The sequence below is a fragment of the Pteropus alecto genome, unplaced genomic scaffold (assembly GCF_000325575.1).
Source record: "Pteropus alecto unplaced genomic scaffold, ASM32557v1 scaffold24, whole genome shotgun sequence".
Classification (NCBI taxonomy): domain Eukaryota; kingdom Metazoa; phylum Chordata; class Mammalia; order Chiroptera; family Pteropodidae; genus Pteropus; species Pteropus alecto.
Genome location: NW_006439192.1, coordinates 3,834,647 through 3,855,105, shown reverse-complemented (window position 1 = coordinate 3,855,105; position 20,459 = coordinate 3,834,647). Strand labels below are relative to the sequence as shown.

The window sequence follows — 20,459 nt, the reverse complement described above, 5'->3', positions numbered from 1 at the left end:
GGATCTTTTCCCCTTCCCCAAGTCTGTGTCTGTTGTCTCACATTATCCCTCTTTATGCTGTGTGTTCATTTCTACGTTACAGTAGCTATTGTCTTCTCTTTTTAAAGTGTTTTCTTTTTTTTACCTTTTACTGTTATATAACATTTATGCTTATAATACTCTGTTATTAATAAGGGTTTCACTTTTCTGCTTCTGTCTATATGTTGGTCATTTTACACTCAGTTATGTATTTTTTTTTGTCCTTTTGTTTCAGGTAGAATTACCCCTTTTGGTATTTCCTAAAATACAGGCCTTGTGGCAGAAAATTTTCTCAGCTTTTGTATCTCTGAAAAGGTCTTTATTTCTTCTTTATACCTGAAGGAGAACTTTACTTGATATACTATTATTGGCTTGTAACTTCTCTCTTTTAAAAGTTTATTCAGTTCCACTCCCTCCTAGCTTGTAAAGTTTGTGCTGAAAAGTCCAATGCTAATCTAATGGGTTTTCCTGTCTGTATAGGTTATTTTCCCTGGCTGCTTTGATAATTTTTTATTTTTCATTAATTTTTGACAATTTTTGTATAATGTGTCTTGGATAAGGTCTTTTTTGTTGGGATAATTGGGTGTTCCATTTGCTTCTTGGATTTGAACATCCAGTTCTTTTCATAGGTTTGGGAAATTTCTAGGCTACTATATGTTTGAATATGTTCTCTGTTGCCTTTTCTCTCACTTTTCTGGTATACCCATTAATTTTATGTCGCTCTTCTGATGGTGTCAGATCTCGTATAGTTCTTTAATTTTTTTTCACAAGTGTCTCTCCTTTCTACATCTTTTCTAGATTTCTGTCTTCGATATCATTAATTCTTTCCTCCATCTGATCAGTTCTATTTTCTATGCTTGCTATTTCATTCTTCATCTCTTTTAGTGCTTCATCTCCGGAAATTCTATTTGGTTCTTTTTTAGGGTTTCAATATCCTTGGTAATGTATTCCTGTTGTTCATTGATTTTGTTTCATAATTCTTTCCATTAGAATTTGCTTGCATCTCATTGAGTTTTTTCAGAAGTGCAATCTTGAATTCTCTGTCATTTAAATGGCATATTTCTATATCTTTAAGTCATTTCCCACTTGCCTCAAGAATAATCATAAGCAGTGCTTGTGGCTGCAACTTTTATCCTAAGATAACTCACAGATTACAGTCCTAACCTTACCCCCAAAGTTTACCTCAAAGTATCTTGCTTTTATTATTATATTCCCATTGCTCCATTATATTGATAGTTTTGGAAACAAATTACATCATTCTATTTATAGCATTCTGTTTTTAATAGTGGTATTTCCATTTCCAAAATATAGTAACTTTCAATTGCCGAAAATGTCAAATCCTAGAAAACAGCATTCCTACATGTGATGTTAAATTAATGCTGGCAGCAAGCTGCACTTTTTTTTTTTTTTCCTAAACAGGAGAAGGGTGAAGCTTAATTTTTGGAGATTTTTCATTTTCTTTTTGAACTGCCTTGAGTCCTTAGTTGTTCATGGTGTTTGATAGACTATTTCTCCACTTAGGCATTAATGGGAATGTAATCTTTTTCTTTTTCTTTTTTTTTTTAAGTTTGTCTTTAGCAGGTTGATAAGAATAGGTTTTTCTTTTGATTTCCAGTAGGTGGCACCCTAGCCTCCTACACTGCCCAAGCCTACTGGATAGCTGGTTTGATGTTAAGAATCCCCCTTTTGTCCTGGAAATGTGTATATCTCCTCTGTGTCCATGTTGCCTAGGTCCCAGGGTTCCACCCCTGAGGAAGCATGTGAAGGGCAATGGGAGTCCGAGCCTCTTAAAAGTCCCTGAAGCCCTGGTACTGCTCCAGTTGTCAGGTGCAATGCTCTGTTGCTTCCTTGTGAATCATCCTGACTGGATTAGGGGTTCAGTGAATTGGAAGAGACTAGCTTTAGGTGTGACTGTTTTCTTTCCAGTGATACTGGCTCAGGCTTCAGCTGTTTTCTATCTCTATCCCCCTCTCCTATCTCTGGGGCTGTAATGAAGGAAACACAGGCCTGGAACTTGCACCTGGGTGTGGATATTCTGGGAAAACCATCAGGAGGACCATGGGGGTGAGAAATGCTGTTTATTACTCACGAGGCAGGGAAGCTTCAGCAGCGGCCATTTGGAGCAGCAGGAAAAAAGCTGCTGCTAACCAAGTGCAAGCAGTTTTTTTTTATGCATGCAAGCAGAGGGAGGAGTTATCTCATTGGGAGAGCAGCCACCTTCTCAGATGGATGAGAGCAAGATGTGCCGCTTGGTTACAGGAGCAGATAACTTCCATGGGAGTACCAGAAAAGGTCCTTGGGAGCAGGCATTGCTGAAAGCTCTTTGTGTTCTGCCGCCTTTGGCAGCTGGCTAGGCAGCTATCAGTCTTCTGAGTACATGGACGGGCTATGTTCTGAGTTAACCCTAAACAGACAAGCTGCTATATATGTTTCAGTTCTGCTTATGCAATATACCCCGTGGGCTGAGGAAGGGCATACTCTGGGATGGTGGAGCATGGCAGTCAGGCTTGGTGACTCCCCTTTCTTCCTGGCAAGACTGTTGCTGAGACACAGTTGTCACTCCTCCTCAGTCTTTGCCTTGCTTTCTACCGTGCTCCCTGGGTTCCGCTGAGTGGAATATGCTTATCCCTCAGGCAGGACTGTTCAGGGCTTCATGGAGTCAAGAAATTGTCACTTTGTTGTTTTTTTCCTCCCCCTCCCCCTACTGGGATCTCTGGGCTGCTTTCTGCAGTGCCTGGCTCTGTCTTTCTCTGCTCCCTCTCTCATGTGCCTGAATAGCCCACCTTTTGATACTGTGATGCGCAGATCTGTCTGATGTGCAGGTTGGATGTTATTTGTTGAGATGTGGGTGTTTAGCTCCTTTTAGTTTCAAGGGGAGATCGGGGAGATCCCTTACACTGCTATGCTTCTTATGTCAGGCTAGATTTTTATCTTTGATGTCATTAATTCTTTCCTTCATCTGGTCGGTTCTATTTCCTAACTTGCTAGTTCATTCATCTCTTTTATGAGTTCTTTTGCTCTGGAATTCCGATTTGGTTCTTTTGTAAAGTTTCAGTCATTTTGTAAAGTACTCCTTTTGTTTGTTGATTTTATTTCTGCATTCATTGAATTTCTTTCTTTCTTTCTTTCTTTCTTTTTTTTTTTTTTGAAGCCTACTGCACCTGGTATTCCTAGGTGGTCTCCCATCCAAGTACTAACCAGGGCCAACCCTGCTTAGCTTCTTAGATCAGACGAGGTCAGGCATGTTCAGGGTGGCATAGCCATAGACATATTCATTGAATTTTCTGAGTTTTGTTATAGCTCATTTAATTTTTTCAGAACTGCAATCATGAATTCTCTGTAATTTAAATTATATATTTCCATATCTTTAAGTTTATTTTCTGGAGAAGATTAATTTTTATTCTGAATTGCCTTTTTACCTTGGTTATTTATGGTGTTTGATGGATTAGTTCTCTGGGCATTTCTGGTAATGAAATTTGGTTTTTTAAAGAGTGTTTAGTATTTCTCTATTTAGCAGGTTGATTCTGTTTTCCAGTAGGTGGCACTGAACTGCAAATTTTAATTTTCTCTTGTACTGCTAAGACTTTGTGGATTTGTGCAGGGTGGTGGAAAGTATTCTATATTTCCTGGATGGTGGCTGTCCCCTCTGTGACTAGGTTGCCTTGGTCTTAGGGCAACTTCCCAAAAAAGAATGTGGTGAGCATTGGGGTCCCAAGGCCGTGAAATCCTAGCACTGCTTCCTGCAAATAGATGCTGCCAGCAGTACTCTGAGATGTCTCAGATGCCTTTACTGGGCTTTGACGCTATAGGGATAGGAGTGAGGCGGGCTGGGAGAATCATCTAGATATCACTCAGATAAGTACTTAATAAGTACCCATTTATTTGTATGTTTGTAGCTTTTTTCTGCTCTCAGTAATGGCAGCTTCCAGACCTCAGCTGCCACACCTCTGTATCATTGCCCCTGTCACTGGGATTAGCTGCAGTTTGCTCTTGCCAGCTCAGGAAAGAATGTTTCTACTTCTCTAGTTCTCAGGGTGATAGTGTGCTCTGAAACCTGACACTCACTGCTACGGTTTCTGCTGTAGCCCACTGAGTGCTCTGGGAGGGTAACAGAGGTGGCTGAAGGTCTGGGGCTTTGTTTTTTGCCTGGTAATGATGGCTGCTAGACCACAGCTGCTACATCTCTGTGCTCCGTCCCTGCCCCTGTCACTGGGCTCACCCATAGTTAAGTGCTGATTACTCAGGCAGGAATGTTGATACTACCTCTCTGCTCTCTATGACTGCAGAGTGTACGTGCCATAACCTGATTCCTCTCCTGCTCCCGAGTCTGGCAGTGAGCTCTAGTCTTCATCTATGGCACCTATCTCCATTCTTTCCCTGTCCCTCCTCCCTGGTTTGCTCTGATTTGCCCACCTTCAGATGTTGCAATGTGCAGATCTCTCAAATGTGTTTGTGTTGAGCAGGGAATCCTTTGTTGAATTATATAGTTGTCCAACTTGTGACTTAAAGGGGAGAGACCAGGAGGACAACTCACGTGCCTTGCTGCTTATGTCACACATGATTTTTTTTAACTTAAATGTCATATGCTCATAGGATTTCTTTATCTTAGACAGCCAATAACTTTAGTAGAATAGTCTCTGTTTTAATTACTATTATTTTTTTCTGTAATGCAGTGTACTTTTTAGCTTATTGTTTCAAACTTATAATTCAGGAAAGTTTTCTTGAAGTACATGTTTGATTTTTTTGGTCTATTCTGTTTACTTTAGGAACAGCAAATTTTGTGTAAGTTGATATTTCCACTTGTGTATTTTATTCTCTCATAACTATCTTGTCTTTTAAATTGTTTTCAAGATTTTTAAAGGATGATGACTCTTATATGCATAAGTGAATCTTATGAAAGTCCCTGAACAGATATTTAGTCACATTTAAGACACAGTTATTAACTTATTATTTTTTTATTTTTTCAGGTTCTCAAAATTCGTTTCTACAGATCGTATTTCCAGAGAAAATTCAAGCAAATACAAGTGATAATTCAGAAGCAGAAAATGTAAAAGATATTTTTCACAATCAATGTTATATGAAATTTCTTACTTTTGTTACATAGCAATGAAATATGTCAGTCTTATTATAGTATGAATATAAATGTCCAGTATTACTTCTGATAAGGAATTTAAAGTATTGATGGTAAAAGCAAATACATAAATCAAAATATTCTATTTTTGTCTAACATTTGTCATTTCCTCTTGGTAAAACTATTAAAAGTTCAGATACAGCAAATAATGTGGAAGAATTAGGTACTTATCTGAGTCATATCTACATAATTCATATGAAGAGGAGGATAATTTCTCCAAAATGGATAAGGAGTCTGTTTAATTAAATCCTCCTTCCTTAATCTCTACCCTAGCACCTACCAGTTCTCAAAGAAAAGAAACCCTTTATTCTATTATTTTTGTTAGAAAGGAAGATACTTTATCTCATTCATCAATTTATTTAACAAACATTTCTCTGGACTTGTGAGCATAGCTATATGCTAACTATCTTAGGAGATAAAAAGAAATACAATGAATCAAGCCTTGTTTCTAGGTGGTCAATATTTTGATAACATTTTATTTTTAACACTATTACTGAGGTATAATTTGCACACCACAGAATTCATCCATTGTTAGTGTATACAACTCAATGATTAGTATATAAATAGAAGTATGTAAGCATTACAACAATCCAATTTTGAACAGTTCTGTTGTCTTAAGAAGTTCCCTCATGCCTATTTGCAGTTCTATGCTTCCATTCTCAGCCCTTGGCAACTGCTAATTTGTTTTCTGTTTCTATAATTTTGCCTTTTCTAAGCATTTCATATAAATGGAAACATGTGATAGACCTTTTGCATGAGGCTTCTTTCTCTTAGGTTTATCCATTTATAGCACTTACCAATAGTTCATTAATTTTTATTTTAGTAGATTTTGTTTATAATTCACGAGTTGATAGAAATTGAATTGTTTTCAGATATTAGCTATAATGAATAATTCTGTTATGAACATTTATGTGTGGACATAAACTTTCCTTTCTCTTGGGTAGGTTCTTAGTGAAATTGCAGTGTCATATGGTAAGTTTGTGCTTAACATTTAAAGAAACTGCCAAACTGTTTTTCGTAGTGACTGTACTATTTTATACTTCCCATCAGCAATATATGAGGATTCCAGTTTTTTTACTTGTTAGCACTTGATGTTGTCTGTCCTTTTTGCTTAAAGTTATTCTAGTGGGTGTGTAGTGTTTTCCATTGTGGCTTTAATTTGAATTACTCTTATGAAAGATGATGTTGAACATCTTTCATAAGCCTCTTAGCCATTTACACATCTTTTTTGTGAAATGTTTATTCAACTCATTTATTCCTTTTTAAATTGAGTTGTTTTATTTTCAAATTATAAGGCTTCATTATATATTCTAGATACAAATTCTTTGTCTAATATATGATTTACAGTTATTTTCTCCCAATTCGTGTCCTGACTTATTGTTTTCTCATTGGCATTTTTTGAAGCGTAGACATTTTCAATTTTAATGATGTACAGTTTATCAAATTTTCTTTTTATAAATTTTGTTTTCAAGGAGCTATGTTATGGACTGAATTGTGTACCCTTGCCCCAAATTCATATGTTAAAGCCCTAATCCCCAAAGTGACTGTATTTGGAGATAAGACCTTTAGGAGATAAAGTTAAATGCATTCGTAAGAGTGGGGCCCTAATCTGATAGGCCCTGTGTCTTATAAGAAGAGGCAGAAACCTCAGATTTCTCTTTCTCACCACCTGCACACAAAAAAGGTAATGAGAGGACTCAATGAGTATATGGCCCTCTAAAAGCCATGAAGAGAGATCTCACCAGAAACTAACCCTGCTGGTACCTTAGTCTTGGACTTCTAGCCTTCAGAAGAGTGAGAAGACAAATTTCTGCTGTTTAAGCCACTCAATCTGTGGTATTTTGTTAAGGCAGCCTAAGCTGACATACAGATTTTGTTTCTGTGAAGTTGGCTGTGGCCATAACAAATACATAAAAATGTAGAAGTGGCTTTGAAATTGGGTGATAGGTAGAGGCTGGAAGGTTTTTTTTTTTCTTTTTAATATATATTTTTAATTTTCCAAGTACAATTGACATACGATATTATTTAAGTTTCAGGTATACAACATAGTGATCAGACATCCATATAACTTACAGTGATAACCTCAGAAAATCTAGTACACATTTGACACGATATATAGTTATTACAGTATTAATAGCTATATTACCTATGCTATATTTTACACCCCATGACTATTTTGTAACTTCCAATTTATACCTCTTAATCCCTTCCCTTCTTTCACCCATCCTCCAGCCCCCTTTCCACCTAGTAGTTGTCAAAATATTCTCTGTATCTGTGAGTACTTCCATTTTATGTATTCATTTATTTTGTTTCTTAGATTCCACATATGAGATCATATGATATTTGTTTTTCTCTTTCAGACTTATTTCACTCAGCATAATACCTTCTATGTACTTTCATGTTGTTGCAAGATTTCATTCATTTTTTATGGCTGAGTAATATTCCATTATATATGTGTACCACTTTTTCTTTATTCATTCATCTATTGATGAACACTTAGGTTGCTTTCAGATCTTGGCTATTGTAAATAATGCTGCAATGAACATATGGATACATATGTCTTTTTGAATTAGTGTTTTTGGTTTCTTCAGATAAATACCCAGAAGTGTAATTGCTGTGTCCTTCTTTGTGTCTCGCTATAGCCTTTGTTTTAAAGTCTATTTTGTCTAATATACGTATTGCTATTGCAGCTTATATATTTATTTTTGTTTCCATTTTCATGAAATATCTTTTCATTCCTTTATTTTCAGTCTCTGTGTGTCTTATGAGCTGAGTGAGTCTATTGTAAGCAGCATATGTAAGGGTATTGTTTCCCTATTTATTCAGCCACCCTGTGCCTTTTGATTAGAACATTTAATTCATTTACATTTAAAGTAATTGTTGGTAGAAATGTAGTTATTGTCATTTTATTATTTATACTTTTTATCTTTTTATCCCTTAAAGAAGTTCCTTTAACATTCTTGTGATACTGGCTTGGTGGTGATGAATTTCTTTAGCTTTTTCTTTTCTAGGAAACTTTTTATCTCTCCTTCGATTTTAAATGATAGCTTTGCTAGGTAGAGTAATCTTGGTTGTAAGTCTTTACTATTCATCACTTTGAGTACATCATGCCATCCTTTCGGCCTGCAAATTTTCTGTTGAGAAATCAGCTGACAGTCTTATGGGAGCTCCCTTGTATGTAACTAACTACTTTTCTCTTGCTACTTTTAAGATTCACTCTTCGTATTTAAACTTTGACATCTTAATTATGATGTGTCTTGGTGTGTGCCTCTTTGGGTTCATCATGTTTGGGACTCTATGCTTCCTGGGTTTGCATGCTCGTTTCCATTGCCAGGTTAGGGAAATTTTCCGTCATTATTTCTTTGAATAGGTTTTCAATTTCTTTCTCTCTTTTCTCCTTCTGGTACCCCTATGCTGCGAATGTTGGTGTGCTTGATTTTGTTCCAGATGTCCCTTAAACTATCCTCATTTTTTTAGATTCTTCTTTTCTTTTTGCTATTCCAATTGTGTGTTTTCTGTAACTTTGTCTCACAAATTGTTGACTTGATCCTCTTCTTTAATCTGATGTTGATTCCTTATAGTGTATTTTTCATTTTAGTTATTGTATTCTTCATTTTTGACTTTTTTTATGGTTTCTATGTCCTTTTTTATGCTTGCTATTTCTCTTTTGAAATTCCAACTAAATTTCTTGAGCATTTATATCACCAGTGTTGTGGACTCTGTTTCTGGTATATGCTTGCCTCAGTTTCATTTCATTTTTTGGAGGGGAGGGATTGTTCTTTATTTGTGACATGTTTCTTTGTTTTCTCATTCTGACTGCCTCTCTGTGTTTGTTTCTATGTATTAGGTAGATCTCCTATGTCTCCCTTCAGTACTGAGTCTGGGTTAGCTCACCAAAAGGCCCAGGATATCTTGAGTCGTGCCACTCCCTGCTGCTCAGATGATGAAAGTGTTGTAGCCACCAGCCCCCAATAGACACATGCACCACCAGAAATCAATGAGTTATAGGAAACACACTCTTTATTCAGCCAGCTGGGTCTGCCAGGGGTACGCAAACCCCAAATTAAGCAGTCCCAAAATTTAGAGATACAGGTTTTTAAGCCCTAAACCCCATTCTTTATACTGTTTGAACACACAAGTCTATTTTTCTTCTTTTTGCTAACTGTCAACCCACAGGTCGGTTGTGCAAGTGGAGGGTACAGAAGCAGAAAGCTTATTGTTAGAGCGTTATGTTCCCATGGGCGATAGTCTATGTTCCCATGGGCGATAGCCAAGCAGTAATTTTCCAGCCAGAACAAAAGAGCCTTGGGCAGTATGCTAGTTGGGTAAGATGGGATCTCAAGTAGTCACCAGGGTTGGGCCAGTGATGCTCACCAAGTTAATGCAGATTCAGGTTCGGTGCCAGTGCTGAGCCTAGTGCCACACAGAAAAAGGCTCAGAGTACACCAAGACCAGTAGCTGTCATCCTAGAGCCTCTGGAACACCAAGAGTTGTCCAAGAAAGACTGCAGCACAGTCTGGGGCTTGCCGCCTGCCACCGAAATTACCTTCAGCAGTGCATCAGTTGAGTGGGGCAGGGTCTAAAGGAGTCTCCAGGATAGAGTGAGTGTATTTTGCCAAGTCAATGCAGATTCAGATTTGGCCTATGCAAGAAGGGCTCAACACAAGAAAGATGACACCTACCCATAGACTGCACAGGAGGGCTCAACACAAGAACAATGGGAGCTGTTCCTCCAAGCCCTTGCCCTGTAGCGACATAAGTCAGTCTCTTCCTGTATGTCTCTGGCACCTCCTAAGCTGCTATTCTTCTGCTGGAGCCCAGCACAAGTGCCTGGAAGTGAGAGAGTCTGTATTCAGGCCCTTTAAGAGGATGTTTGGGTTTCTAGCAATCTTCTGTCTCACCCAGATGGACAGAACCCCCACTGTTTTTTCACAGCCAGATGTTGTGGGGTTTCTCTTCCCCATACTGGTACTCTGGGCTGGGCAACCCACTGTGGGGCTGGGATTCCTTGCTCCTCAGGGGGGACCTCCACAGCTGAGATATTCCTTCTGATTTTCAAATGCTACATAGGGGTGTGGGTCCAGCCTGTTTTGCATCTCTGCCCCTTCTACCAGTCTCAATGTGGCTGCTGCTTTATATCTTTAGTTATAGGACTTCTGTTCAGCTAGTCTTTGGATGGTTTTCCAGATTGATTGTTCTATAATTTAGTTGTAATTTTAATGTTATCATGGGAGGAGGCAAACACAGCATTTATCTACTCTGCCATCTTGAATTCTTCTTGAATTTTGTCGCAGTTTTATAGGTAATTGTGCTTACTGAGGCTTTCCATTAAGTTTGGGCTTTACTCTTTTTGAAAATATTGATAATTTCTGTGTCCTAGTATTCTTAGAAATATCAGAACTCCCCTTTATTTTTCCTTCCCTAAACAGCTGATGATGTTTTACAGATATTCTGTAGGTTTTCCTGTTGTCTTTGATTTATATTCCTCTGCCCCCTACTCCTTCACAAATCTTTGGTTTGTGAAGATAATTTGATGAAGATTCTAGATACGGATTTTAAAAAAATGTTCTAGTTGCTTTATCTGATTTTAGAAGGTATTTGATGATTTAAAGTTTATGCTGTCATGATCTTGTCTTGCCTTTGTCTTTCCATTATAAAGGGGGTTTATTTATCCCTTAAATTATTTTTCTATAGTTGATACTGCTGGTGTTTTACCCTGATCTATTGACTTGGTTCATTTCCCCCCATCATCTTGCTGCTGTGGGTGCAGCTACTAATGGCCCACTACAGTTTTCCTTGGAAGATTGCCTTGGGATATGGGATCTACCTCATCTGGAGTTTCAGGGACCAATGACTAAAAAGTTTGAGGATTCAGTTTTCATGCCTCAAGGCAGGATAGGCTCTGTGGTACACTTCCTCTCCAGAGCTCCCTGTAAGATCAAGCTGAATCTAGACTTTGCTTGAAACTATCCACGTTTAACTTCTACTGCTTGCCAATTCTGCTTCCCTCACTCTCCCACAGGTTTCTTCTGAGAGCATTTCTTCATTAAGCACTTGCAAAATAATTCTCATTTCAAACTCAGCTTCTTGTGAATCCATCTAAGACAGTTGGTACCAGAAATGGGCTAGTTTTAGGAAGCCAATTCTAAGAATGGGATTCTGGAGTTAGATTACCCATCATTCAGATGGTAGTGAGTATTCTGTCATTGGTAACAGGTGGAATATTGGCAATTTCTAACATGAAGCCGTGAAATTATTAAGATTTTCAGTTGTTGTAAACTGTGATGGTAAGTAGATGGAATAGATGTACTGGCTAGTGCAGTGGATCATGTGGTTGACAGTTACAGGGGAAATGGTACTTATGAGGATTGTGAAATTGATGGCTATTGATCAGTATCATTAATGCATTGAACAGAGGAAATTATAAGCTCATGCTACTTAATTATTAATTTAAAGTGAAGTGTGAATGTCAGAGGACCTGCTTGGCAGTGACCCTCATCTCTTATAGCTAGAAGACTTATGTTATTGAACACCCAAGTGTTAGTTGTAATAATTTCAGAACTTCAGGGGTAAGCGCTATTGATTTGGCTGATGAGTTTTCAGCGTCTCAGGAAGGAGATCAAAAGAGGTTAACATTTTCCTGAGATTGAAAACTGTTTAAATTCATGATTTCACCATATTAATCCTTCTGTTCTCTGTGATAATATAGTCAAACAGATGTGGATCATCTGGATATTCCATAGAACATCATGTTGGTTCAGTATACCAATTACATGAAGTCAATTAAATCTTAAAAAAATTGGCAGGTATTCCAGTTGCCCTAGTAAAACATATGACCCCACAGAGTGTGAGAGATGTACCCTATTCAGGCACTTGATCCATTATGACATTTTTAAAGGTCTAATGACCAGTAGCATGTTGCCACATTCCTTCCAAAATAAAGAATAAATAGTTGCACTTGTTCTTTCTATCACTAAGAAAGCCACAGTACTTGGTAGGCCTCTTTTGGTTTTGTAGGCAGCATAATTTGCCCTTAGCTACTACCCTAATTAATTTATTGAATGGTTTAGAAGACTGCCAGTTTCAAGGGGAGTCCAAAGTAAGAAAGCTCTCTATCAGATCCAGGTTTCAGTATTGGCATCCCTGCTGCTTGGGCTGTATGAACCAGCAGACTCCTTGGCTCTAGAAGTATTTATGGTATAATAGATGCTGTATAGATTATCAGGCAAGCCCCAATAGTAGGGTTCTGGTACAGAATTTTGGGTTTCTGGAGCTAGGCCATATTGTCTTCATCAGAGAACTATACACCATTCAAAAAAACAGCTCCTTGTATGCTGCTGATCTTTGACAGGGACTGAGAACCTGATCATGAGATAGTAAATAACTGTGCAACCAGAACTACCTATCACAGACAGATGTTATTAGATTCGCCAGCTCATAAAGTTGGCTGGGCCCAAGGGCAATACATCTGAGACTGAGACTGAGTAGGTATAGAGGGCACAGGTAAGTTGCATGACTAGGTCTTCATATTATCCCCTATTATGGCATAAATGCCTATCTTAGCTCATACCTATGGACACATGAGGGGTCCTTATAAACGTGCAATGAAAGGAGAAAATATAAACTGAGCTTTGCTCATTAATGAGTTAGCTTGGTACATTGGTGCAAACCAAAATTGGATTGTTATGTCACTCCCCCTCCAATCAGCATTGGCCTTAAAGACAGTCTATGGGGAAATCCTCCCAGGGGGAGAGCCTCAGGTAGTACATCTAGAATCTATTTTGTTTTGAAAAGTAGGCCAAGATAAAAACATACATGGACTCACAGGCTGTGATGATGGTTTAGCTGTTTTGTTAGGTCCTGGAAGGAGCAAGACTGGAAGATTAGATTGAAGAATCTGGAGAAAAGGCATGTAAATGGACTTATGACAGTTGGTAAAAATGGTGGAGATCTTGTGTTGCATGTTAATGGATATCTGATAGCACCTACTATAGAAGAGTCATAAAACAAACAAGTGGATGGATGATGCATCCATTAGATGAGAGTCAGCCTCTGTCCTCAGCTGCCCCAAATGGACTCATGAATGAAATAGCTGTGGAGGTGAAAGGAAGCTTTGCATGGGTTGAACAGTTTAGGCTCTCTTTCAGTGAAGTGATAGTTACTGCTACTTCTGAATGTCTGACCTATTAGCAATGGAGATTGATACTAAGCCACAGATAATGCTATCGTCACTTGAGGAGATCAACAATATATTTGTTAAAATGTTAATTACATTAGACTCTTTTTATCTGGAAGGAGCAAGGGTTTGTGCTTACTGTTCTTAATACATATTTATGGATATGGACTTATTTTTCTTGCCCAAAGTAACTTGGCCAAAATCACTCTCTGAAGTGCATTGGCCAGCACTATTATCCAGGGTTTCACTGTATGTGTGATTTATGGACATGGGATAAGTCAAGATCTACTTTATCACAAATAAAAGATTTACTTTATGGCAAATAAAATGTGGCAGTGGATACATGATCATAAGACCCACTGATTTCTGTCACATAAGGCACCATCCAGGAGCAGCCTTCCTGATAGATTAATGGATTGGCCTCTTAAATGCAGTGAAACTCTAGCTTGAAGATGGCAGTTATAAGGATGGGATACTATAGAGTGTAATCTGTACATTAAACAAATGAGTATTGCTCAAGGACCACAAAGTGACACAAGTGCCCCTGCCTGCCATCACTTTCAGTGAACAACTCAAGTATATTTTATTGCATTACCTACAACCTTATGCTCTGAGGGTATAATGGTTCTGGATTCCAGTAGGGAGACGCTTCTACTAGGGAACTAGTAAACCTCCCACAAACTTAAAACTACATCTGTCATATGGTTATTTTTGGCTCTTTGTGATAGAACAAACCAAAAAAAAAAAAAGAAAAACTGCCATATTGGTAGGATAATTTACTGTGATCATCATGAAGAGTGCAGGGTGCAGCTGAATAATGGTAGGAACAGAGAGAGAAGTGTTTGGCATGCAGGTGATCCAATGGAGTGTTTCTTAAAATTACCAGGGCAGTCTTTCAGTCAAAGACTAATTGATGATAGAATAGGGTACAAAAGCCCAGCTCCCTTGCCTTAAAGTGGGAAGAACTCTGAGGTTCAATTTATGCACTAGCAGTCTCCCAGGGGATAAGGCTAAGGCTAGAATTTGTATGAAAACATATCAACTTTAGTTTTATTTTACTCTCTACCTTGTTTTTCTCACTACCTTACAAGTTTCTCCTGAGAGTACTGCCTCAATAAAGCACTTATAAAAAAAGTATCTTTGTTTTAGACTCTACTTCTAGGGAACTAGTCCATAGTTTTTGTGAGACAGAAAAATGAATTGTCAATATAGATCACTGTAAATTCAGATAAATCTACTTCTGGGTCCCCAAATATTTAAAGATCTACAGGGATTACAGACCTTTACTAAAATATATTTTGTGAAGGTGATTTTGGAACTATTTGAGTAGGTGTTCAGGAAAAGTGTTTACTGAAACTGTTATTCTGACATGTTGCAAATAACATTCTGGTAGACTTATTTGAGAAATTATATGGAGGAAGTTCCAGAAGGGACAATTTCTTAATCATCAAAAGTCTGTTGTTAGTTCTGAACAGACACTTCTAAGAAGACATACAAATGGCTAACAGACGTGAAAAGATACTCAACTTCACTAGCTATTAGGGAAATGCAAATCAAAACCCCATGAGATACCACCTCACACCTGTTAGAATGGCTATTATTCTCCAAATAACAAGTACAAGACAAGTAACAAGTGTTGGAGAGGTTGTGGGGGAAAAGGAACCCTCATCTTCTGCTGGTGGGAATGTAAATTGGTACAGCTACTATGGAAAACAGTATGAAGGCTCCTCAAAAAATTAAGAATTACAATATGACTCAGCAATCCTTCTTCTCGGTATTTACCTCCAAATTTGAAAAACATTTATCTGTAAAGATATATGCACCCTGATGTTCACGGCAGCATTATTCATTGTGGCCAAGACATGGAAACAACTGAAGTGCCCTTTGATTGGTGATCGGATAAAGTTGTGGTACGTATATACAATGGAATATTACTCAGCCATAAGAAAAGATGAAATACTGCCATTTGTGACAATATAGATGGATCTTGAGATTATCATGCTATGCAAAATAAGCCAGACAGAAAAAGTTGAGAACCATAATATTTCAATCATAAGTGGAATATAAAACTGAAAAGAACAAACGAACAAAATGAACAAATAAACAAAAACTCATAGACATGGACAACAGTTGAGTGGTTACCAGAGGGAAAGTGGAGAGGGGAAAGGAAGTTAAGAGAGTCAAATATATGGTGACAGAAGAAATTTGTCTTTGGGTGGTGAACACACAATGCAATATACAATTGACATCAAATCGTACACTTGAAACCTATATAATTTTATTAACCAATTTTACCTCAATAAATTTAAAAAGTCTGTTGTTAAAAATTAAAACACGAATTTGCCAATATTGTTTAGTAAATTCTTTTTGGCCTCCATTAATCAATCACTCTACTTTCTTTAAGGATCTAGCTAATTTTCTCTGTATGGCCTGAAAATAGAATGCATTTCACACTAATTCCCATAGTGAAAATACAGTTAAAGGAAATATATATGGTACACTAAAATCTTAATGATTATTAAATTTTTGTTTTAATAAAAATATTCATCCAAGAACTACTTAGGGGAACTTGCCCATTTGGTCTACTTTAAAAAGAGATAATGATGCTCTGGCATCTGTCTTTCAGTTATTATATCAGATCAGGTTCACTAAGGGACTGTTTTTTCACCAATGCAAATTTTAAAGCTAGGACATACTGTTACTTCAGTATCAGTGTCTTATGTTTGGTATTTCTGCCTTCTATCTACCATATACTTGTTTTATTTCTTCAATTTATTTCTTGTTTTGACTTATAAAAAATAAAAATTCTTGGAATAATTAGATTTACAGAAAAATTGCAAAAATACTAACAGGGTTCTCATGTATGTTCAATCAGTTTCTTCTAAAACTAGCATCTTATATAACTATATTGATACATTACATTTGTCAAAACTAAGAAATTAACATTGATACATTACTATTAACTAAACTACAGGTTTTATTTTGATTTTACCAGTTTTTCCACTAAAGTACTTTTTCTTTTCTAGGAGCGCATCCAGATTACTACATTGCAGTTAGTTATTTCCCCCCAGTCTCCTTTGCCCTGTTTCTCAGTCTTTCCTTTCTTCTTTTTCATGATCTTGACAGTTTTAAAGAGTATTGTTCAGATATTTTGTATTACATCCATCAATTTGGAATTCTCCGATGTTTTCTCATGATTAGGCTGAAGTTATGAGTTTTAGGGAAGATTACAGTAGAAGTAAAGTGCTCTTTTCATTACATCATAGCATTGGGTACATGACCTCAACAACTTATCACCAGTGTTATTAACCTTCCTGTTGCATTTTTGATTACTTATTAGACCTTTCAACAACCTGCCTTATTGTATTTATTTTTTATTTGTATAGTGTTATGGTTGCTTTTTATTATCACAGATCCTGGAAGGCTTATCTTTTTCTGTGTTTTGGTATTTGTGTCTTTTGGTTTTTATATGCTTTATAAAAATTTTCTTTTCTGTGATGCTCTAACTCTTGCTTTTCACATGTTCTCTTTTGTTGGATAAAATCTCATTACTCAGGTTCACTGACCTACTGATAGTATAATTTATTGCCATCCATGTTTTAACTTGAGAATAGTAGTGATAGAGTCAAAAACAATACCACATTTTAAAAATCTTCTGTTTAAAAATATAGGAAACAGAACACATTTAAAGAAAAGGTTTAAAATAATTTTTGTGTTTAATAATATGTCACTTATCTAGACATATCTTACTATCCCATTGATGCCACCTAAATAGACATTATGGCATAGCACATAATCTCTTCTTTCAGAAGAGCTTATAATTCAATTACATATAGATTACTAAAACTGTATAAATCCTTCAATTGGACTTATTTTTGTGGAAATAGAATGAGTTATAATTGCTAAAATTTTTGATATAGATTTTAAATCACACATAGTCTGAGACATTTTAATTAAGACATTTTAAGCACTGTTTGGAGAAATTAATGTAAAATTGTTATTTTTGCTTATTCTATTACATTTGTCTTCATTCTCAGTTATTCTGTATTCTCTAGGAACAGATATCCTATATTATTCCAATAGATGAGAAACCATACACTGTACACCTTAAACAAAGGTAATATTTTTATTCTTTAGTTTTGGATTTCATTTTATTTATATGAATTTATTTACTTTTAATAAAAATGGACTATTAAAAATAATAAATGTAGTTGTTATTAAAATTTTTAGTTGTTTCATGATAGACAGATGGTCTTCTGTGAATTAATTAGATTTTTGGTCCTAATGTCTCAAGTAGTCTTTTGTGAATGGGGGGTGGGGATGGCTAGGAACAGAAGCAATAGGCACTCACTTCCTGAAGATTAATCTCTGTGATCTTAAGTTGGTGGAACCAGCAGGATCTATATAATCAAGCCATGATGCCAAAATAAGAAACAAGTTTGTAATTGATTATATCAGTTAGTATTTGATTAAGGAGGCAGGTTCACCACTAGGGATATGGAATAAGAGATTTAATACAGAAATTAGATCATACACTGAATGGGAACTAGTGAATAGTTTATGGAAAATACTACTAGCTATGTATTATCATTCAGAGAATTGAGAAAATAGTTGAAATAACTTTTTGTAGGGTTTAGTTCTCTGATGGAAACCCTGTTGAGAAAAGCTAGCTTGAAAGTGACTTTTAAGAGGACTGTCTCAGTTAAATTTTAGGTTTAGACTACGTGGAATTAGGGAGAGGTGAATTGTGAGAAAGCAAATGTAGTAAGTATAGAGAAATTTTCAAAAACATTGGACAGAGAAGAAAGAGTAGGCTCAGATAAATGTTTTCTAAGAAAGAAGAAAGTTTTTTTTTTTGGCTGAGGGGAAGTTTCTTCAGGAGAGATGTGTAAGCAAGTGATTTCATTGTGTAAGATGCCAAGGAATGGCATTGAGTAAGAGTTAATCTACTCCTGTAGACAGAAGGGAAGAAAACCATGGCAAATGATAACATGAAGAATTTTTTAAGGTGTGTAAGAGGGAAAGTGGGAAAACTAACATTACATTTGAACATCTTTTCAGGACTTTGAACAGTGGTAAGAATATAGGGATGGTAGTATGGTAGTTGGATAGAGCATGTGTATATTTTTTTGGGAAGTCACATGCATAATGATATGACAGTGCAATGCCAATTATGCCATTGCAGATAACTTATATAAGAAATAATGAGAATCAGAACTATGACTGTATGAAGGTAGGGATTTTTTTTGAGATATACTGAAGTGGCAGGAAAAAGATTATCTAACATTAGATAACAGTAGTGGCAAAGATGTAGTGGAGCAGTGAAGGAGAAGAGGAACAGATCTGAGTAAGAGCAAATATGGGCTCATTTTTGGAGAGATTGTATGTGAAGTGCTTGTGGGATATCCCAGCAGAAATGTCTAGTCTGAAATTAAATTTTGTTTGGAACATGAGAGAGAGGTGTAGCTTTTAAAGCTATCTTTTTATGTAGATATAAATGAAAAACCAAAAGTGAACAAGATAAATCTATAGAGGTGGAGATGAATATTAAAGGTGAGAAGGAAAAACAACCCAGAAATGAATGTCATGGAAATATTTAAAGAAGAAGAAAGCATCCAGATGAAGGGATATATAGAAGGAGACAGAAAGGTATGAGGACAACTAGGGGGAAATGGTATGATTGAAGGCGAAGAATAGATGGTTTAAAGAGGAATGTGGTCAGCAGTATGAAGTGCCTTACAGTAGGTGGACCTGACAGTTAGTGGTCATTAGTAATCTATATGAGATGGATTTTAGTGGAGGATTCCCAGCGGAAGCTAGTCTGGGTGGTCTAATTACATCGCATTGGATTGAGGAGTGAGCATGAGGTAAGGAAGCCTAACTAAAATAGCATAAGTACAAGGAAAGGTACTAGGGAAGGTTTAACTTAGACTTATAGTTTTAGTACCTATGTTCAAATTTACATGACTTTCACACAATACTCTTCTACTTTATTGTAAAGGTAGTATGTATGCATGGTAGTTAAATTTAGAAAGAATGAAAGAACAGATAACTCTTATAATCCCACCTTCAGTTCATATCTTTGTAAATTTTAAAATGCTTTTGTCTTGTAGTCCCTTCTCATTATTTTCTTTAAAAGAGTTCTTTGAGGTAGGAAAATTATTTTGAGTAAATGTGTATTGCTTTGAATAAAAAATTAGATATATGTCAAAAGAAAATACTACCTTTGTCAGGGGTCGGCAAACGTTTTCTCTAAAAGTCCAGATAGTAAATATTTTTAGCTTTGAGGACCATTCTATTTCTGTCAAAATGACTCAATTCTGCTGTTGTAGCAGAGAAGCAGCCATAGACCACACATAATTCAATGATATGGCTGAGTTCCAATAAAATTTTATTTATATAACAAAGGTAGGTCAGATTTGGTCTGAGAGTGTTTGCTATATATGTTTTAAAGAATAACTTTTAAAGTTCTCTTACTTTTTTATGTTTAGATTTTTTTTAGCAGATAATTTTATGGTTTATTTGTATAATCAAGGATCTGTGAATTCTCATTCTTCAAATATTCAGGTAAGATTTAAGTTCTATATTTTATAGATTTTTCGTAGCATTTTTTAAAAGTTTATTGGGGTAACATTGGTTAATACAATTATATAATTTTCAGGTGTATATTATAACTTGACATCTATATATTCTGTTGTGTGATTACCACCCAGAGTCCAGTTTCCTTCAGCTACCATATATTTGATCCCCGTCTACCTCCCCCGTCCTCCTCCACCCAACTAGTAACCACTAATCTATAGTCCTCTGGTAACCACTAGCCTATAGTCCATGTCCATGAATCTCTGTCTGTTTGTCCTGCTCATTTGTTGCTTTTAGGTTTATATCCCACATATAAGTGATATCATGTGATTTTTCAGTCTGGCTTATTTTGCTTAGCGTGATTATCTTGAGGTCCATCCAGGTTGTCGCAAATGGCAGTATTTCATCTCTTCTTATGACTAATATTCCATTGTATATATGTACCACAGCCTCTTTAGCCGATCATCTATCGTAGGACACTTTGGTTGCTTCCATTCCCTGGCCGCTGTGAATAGTACTGCTATGAACATCGGTGTGCAAATATCTTTTCAGATA

The 20,459-nt window shown here is 36.5% G+C and overlaps 1 protein-coding gene and 1 pseudogene across 1 annotated transcript in view; one reads left to right on the top strand and one right to left on the bottom strand.

The window, feature by feature from the left end:
* Positions 1–20,459, top strand: part of LOC102879427 (disintegrin and metalloproteinase domain-containing protein 32) — a 149,365-nt gene that overhangs the window by 6,041 nt on the left and 122,865 nt on the right. The window contains exons 2-4 of the mRNA XM_015592805.1: positions 4,986–5,065; positions 17,381–17,442; positions 19,817–19,892. Of these exons, the coding sequence (XP_015448291.1) occupies positions 4,986–5,065; positions 17,381–17,442; positions 19,817–19,892 (218 nt within the window). The remainder of the gene's footprint in view (positions 1–4,985; positions 5,066–17,380; positions 17,443–19,816; positions 19,893–20,459) is intronic.
* On the bottom strand, positions 3,168–3,286 carry LOC112483369 (annotated as a pseudogene).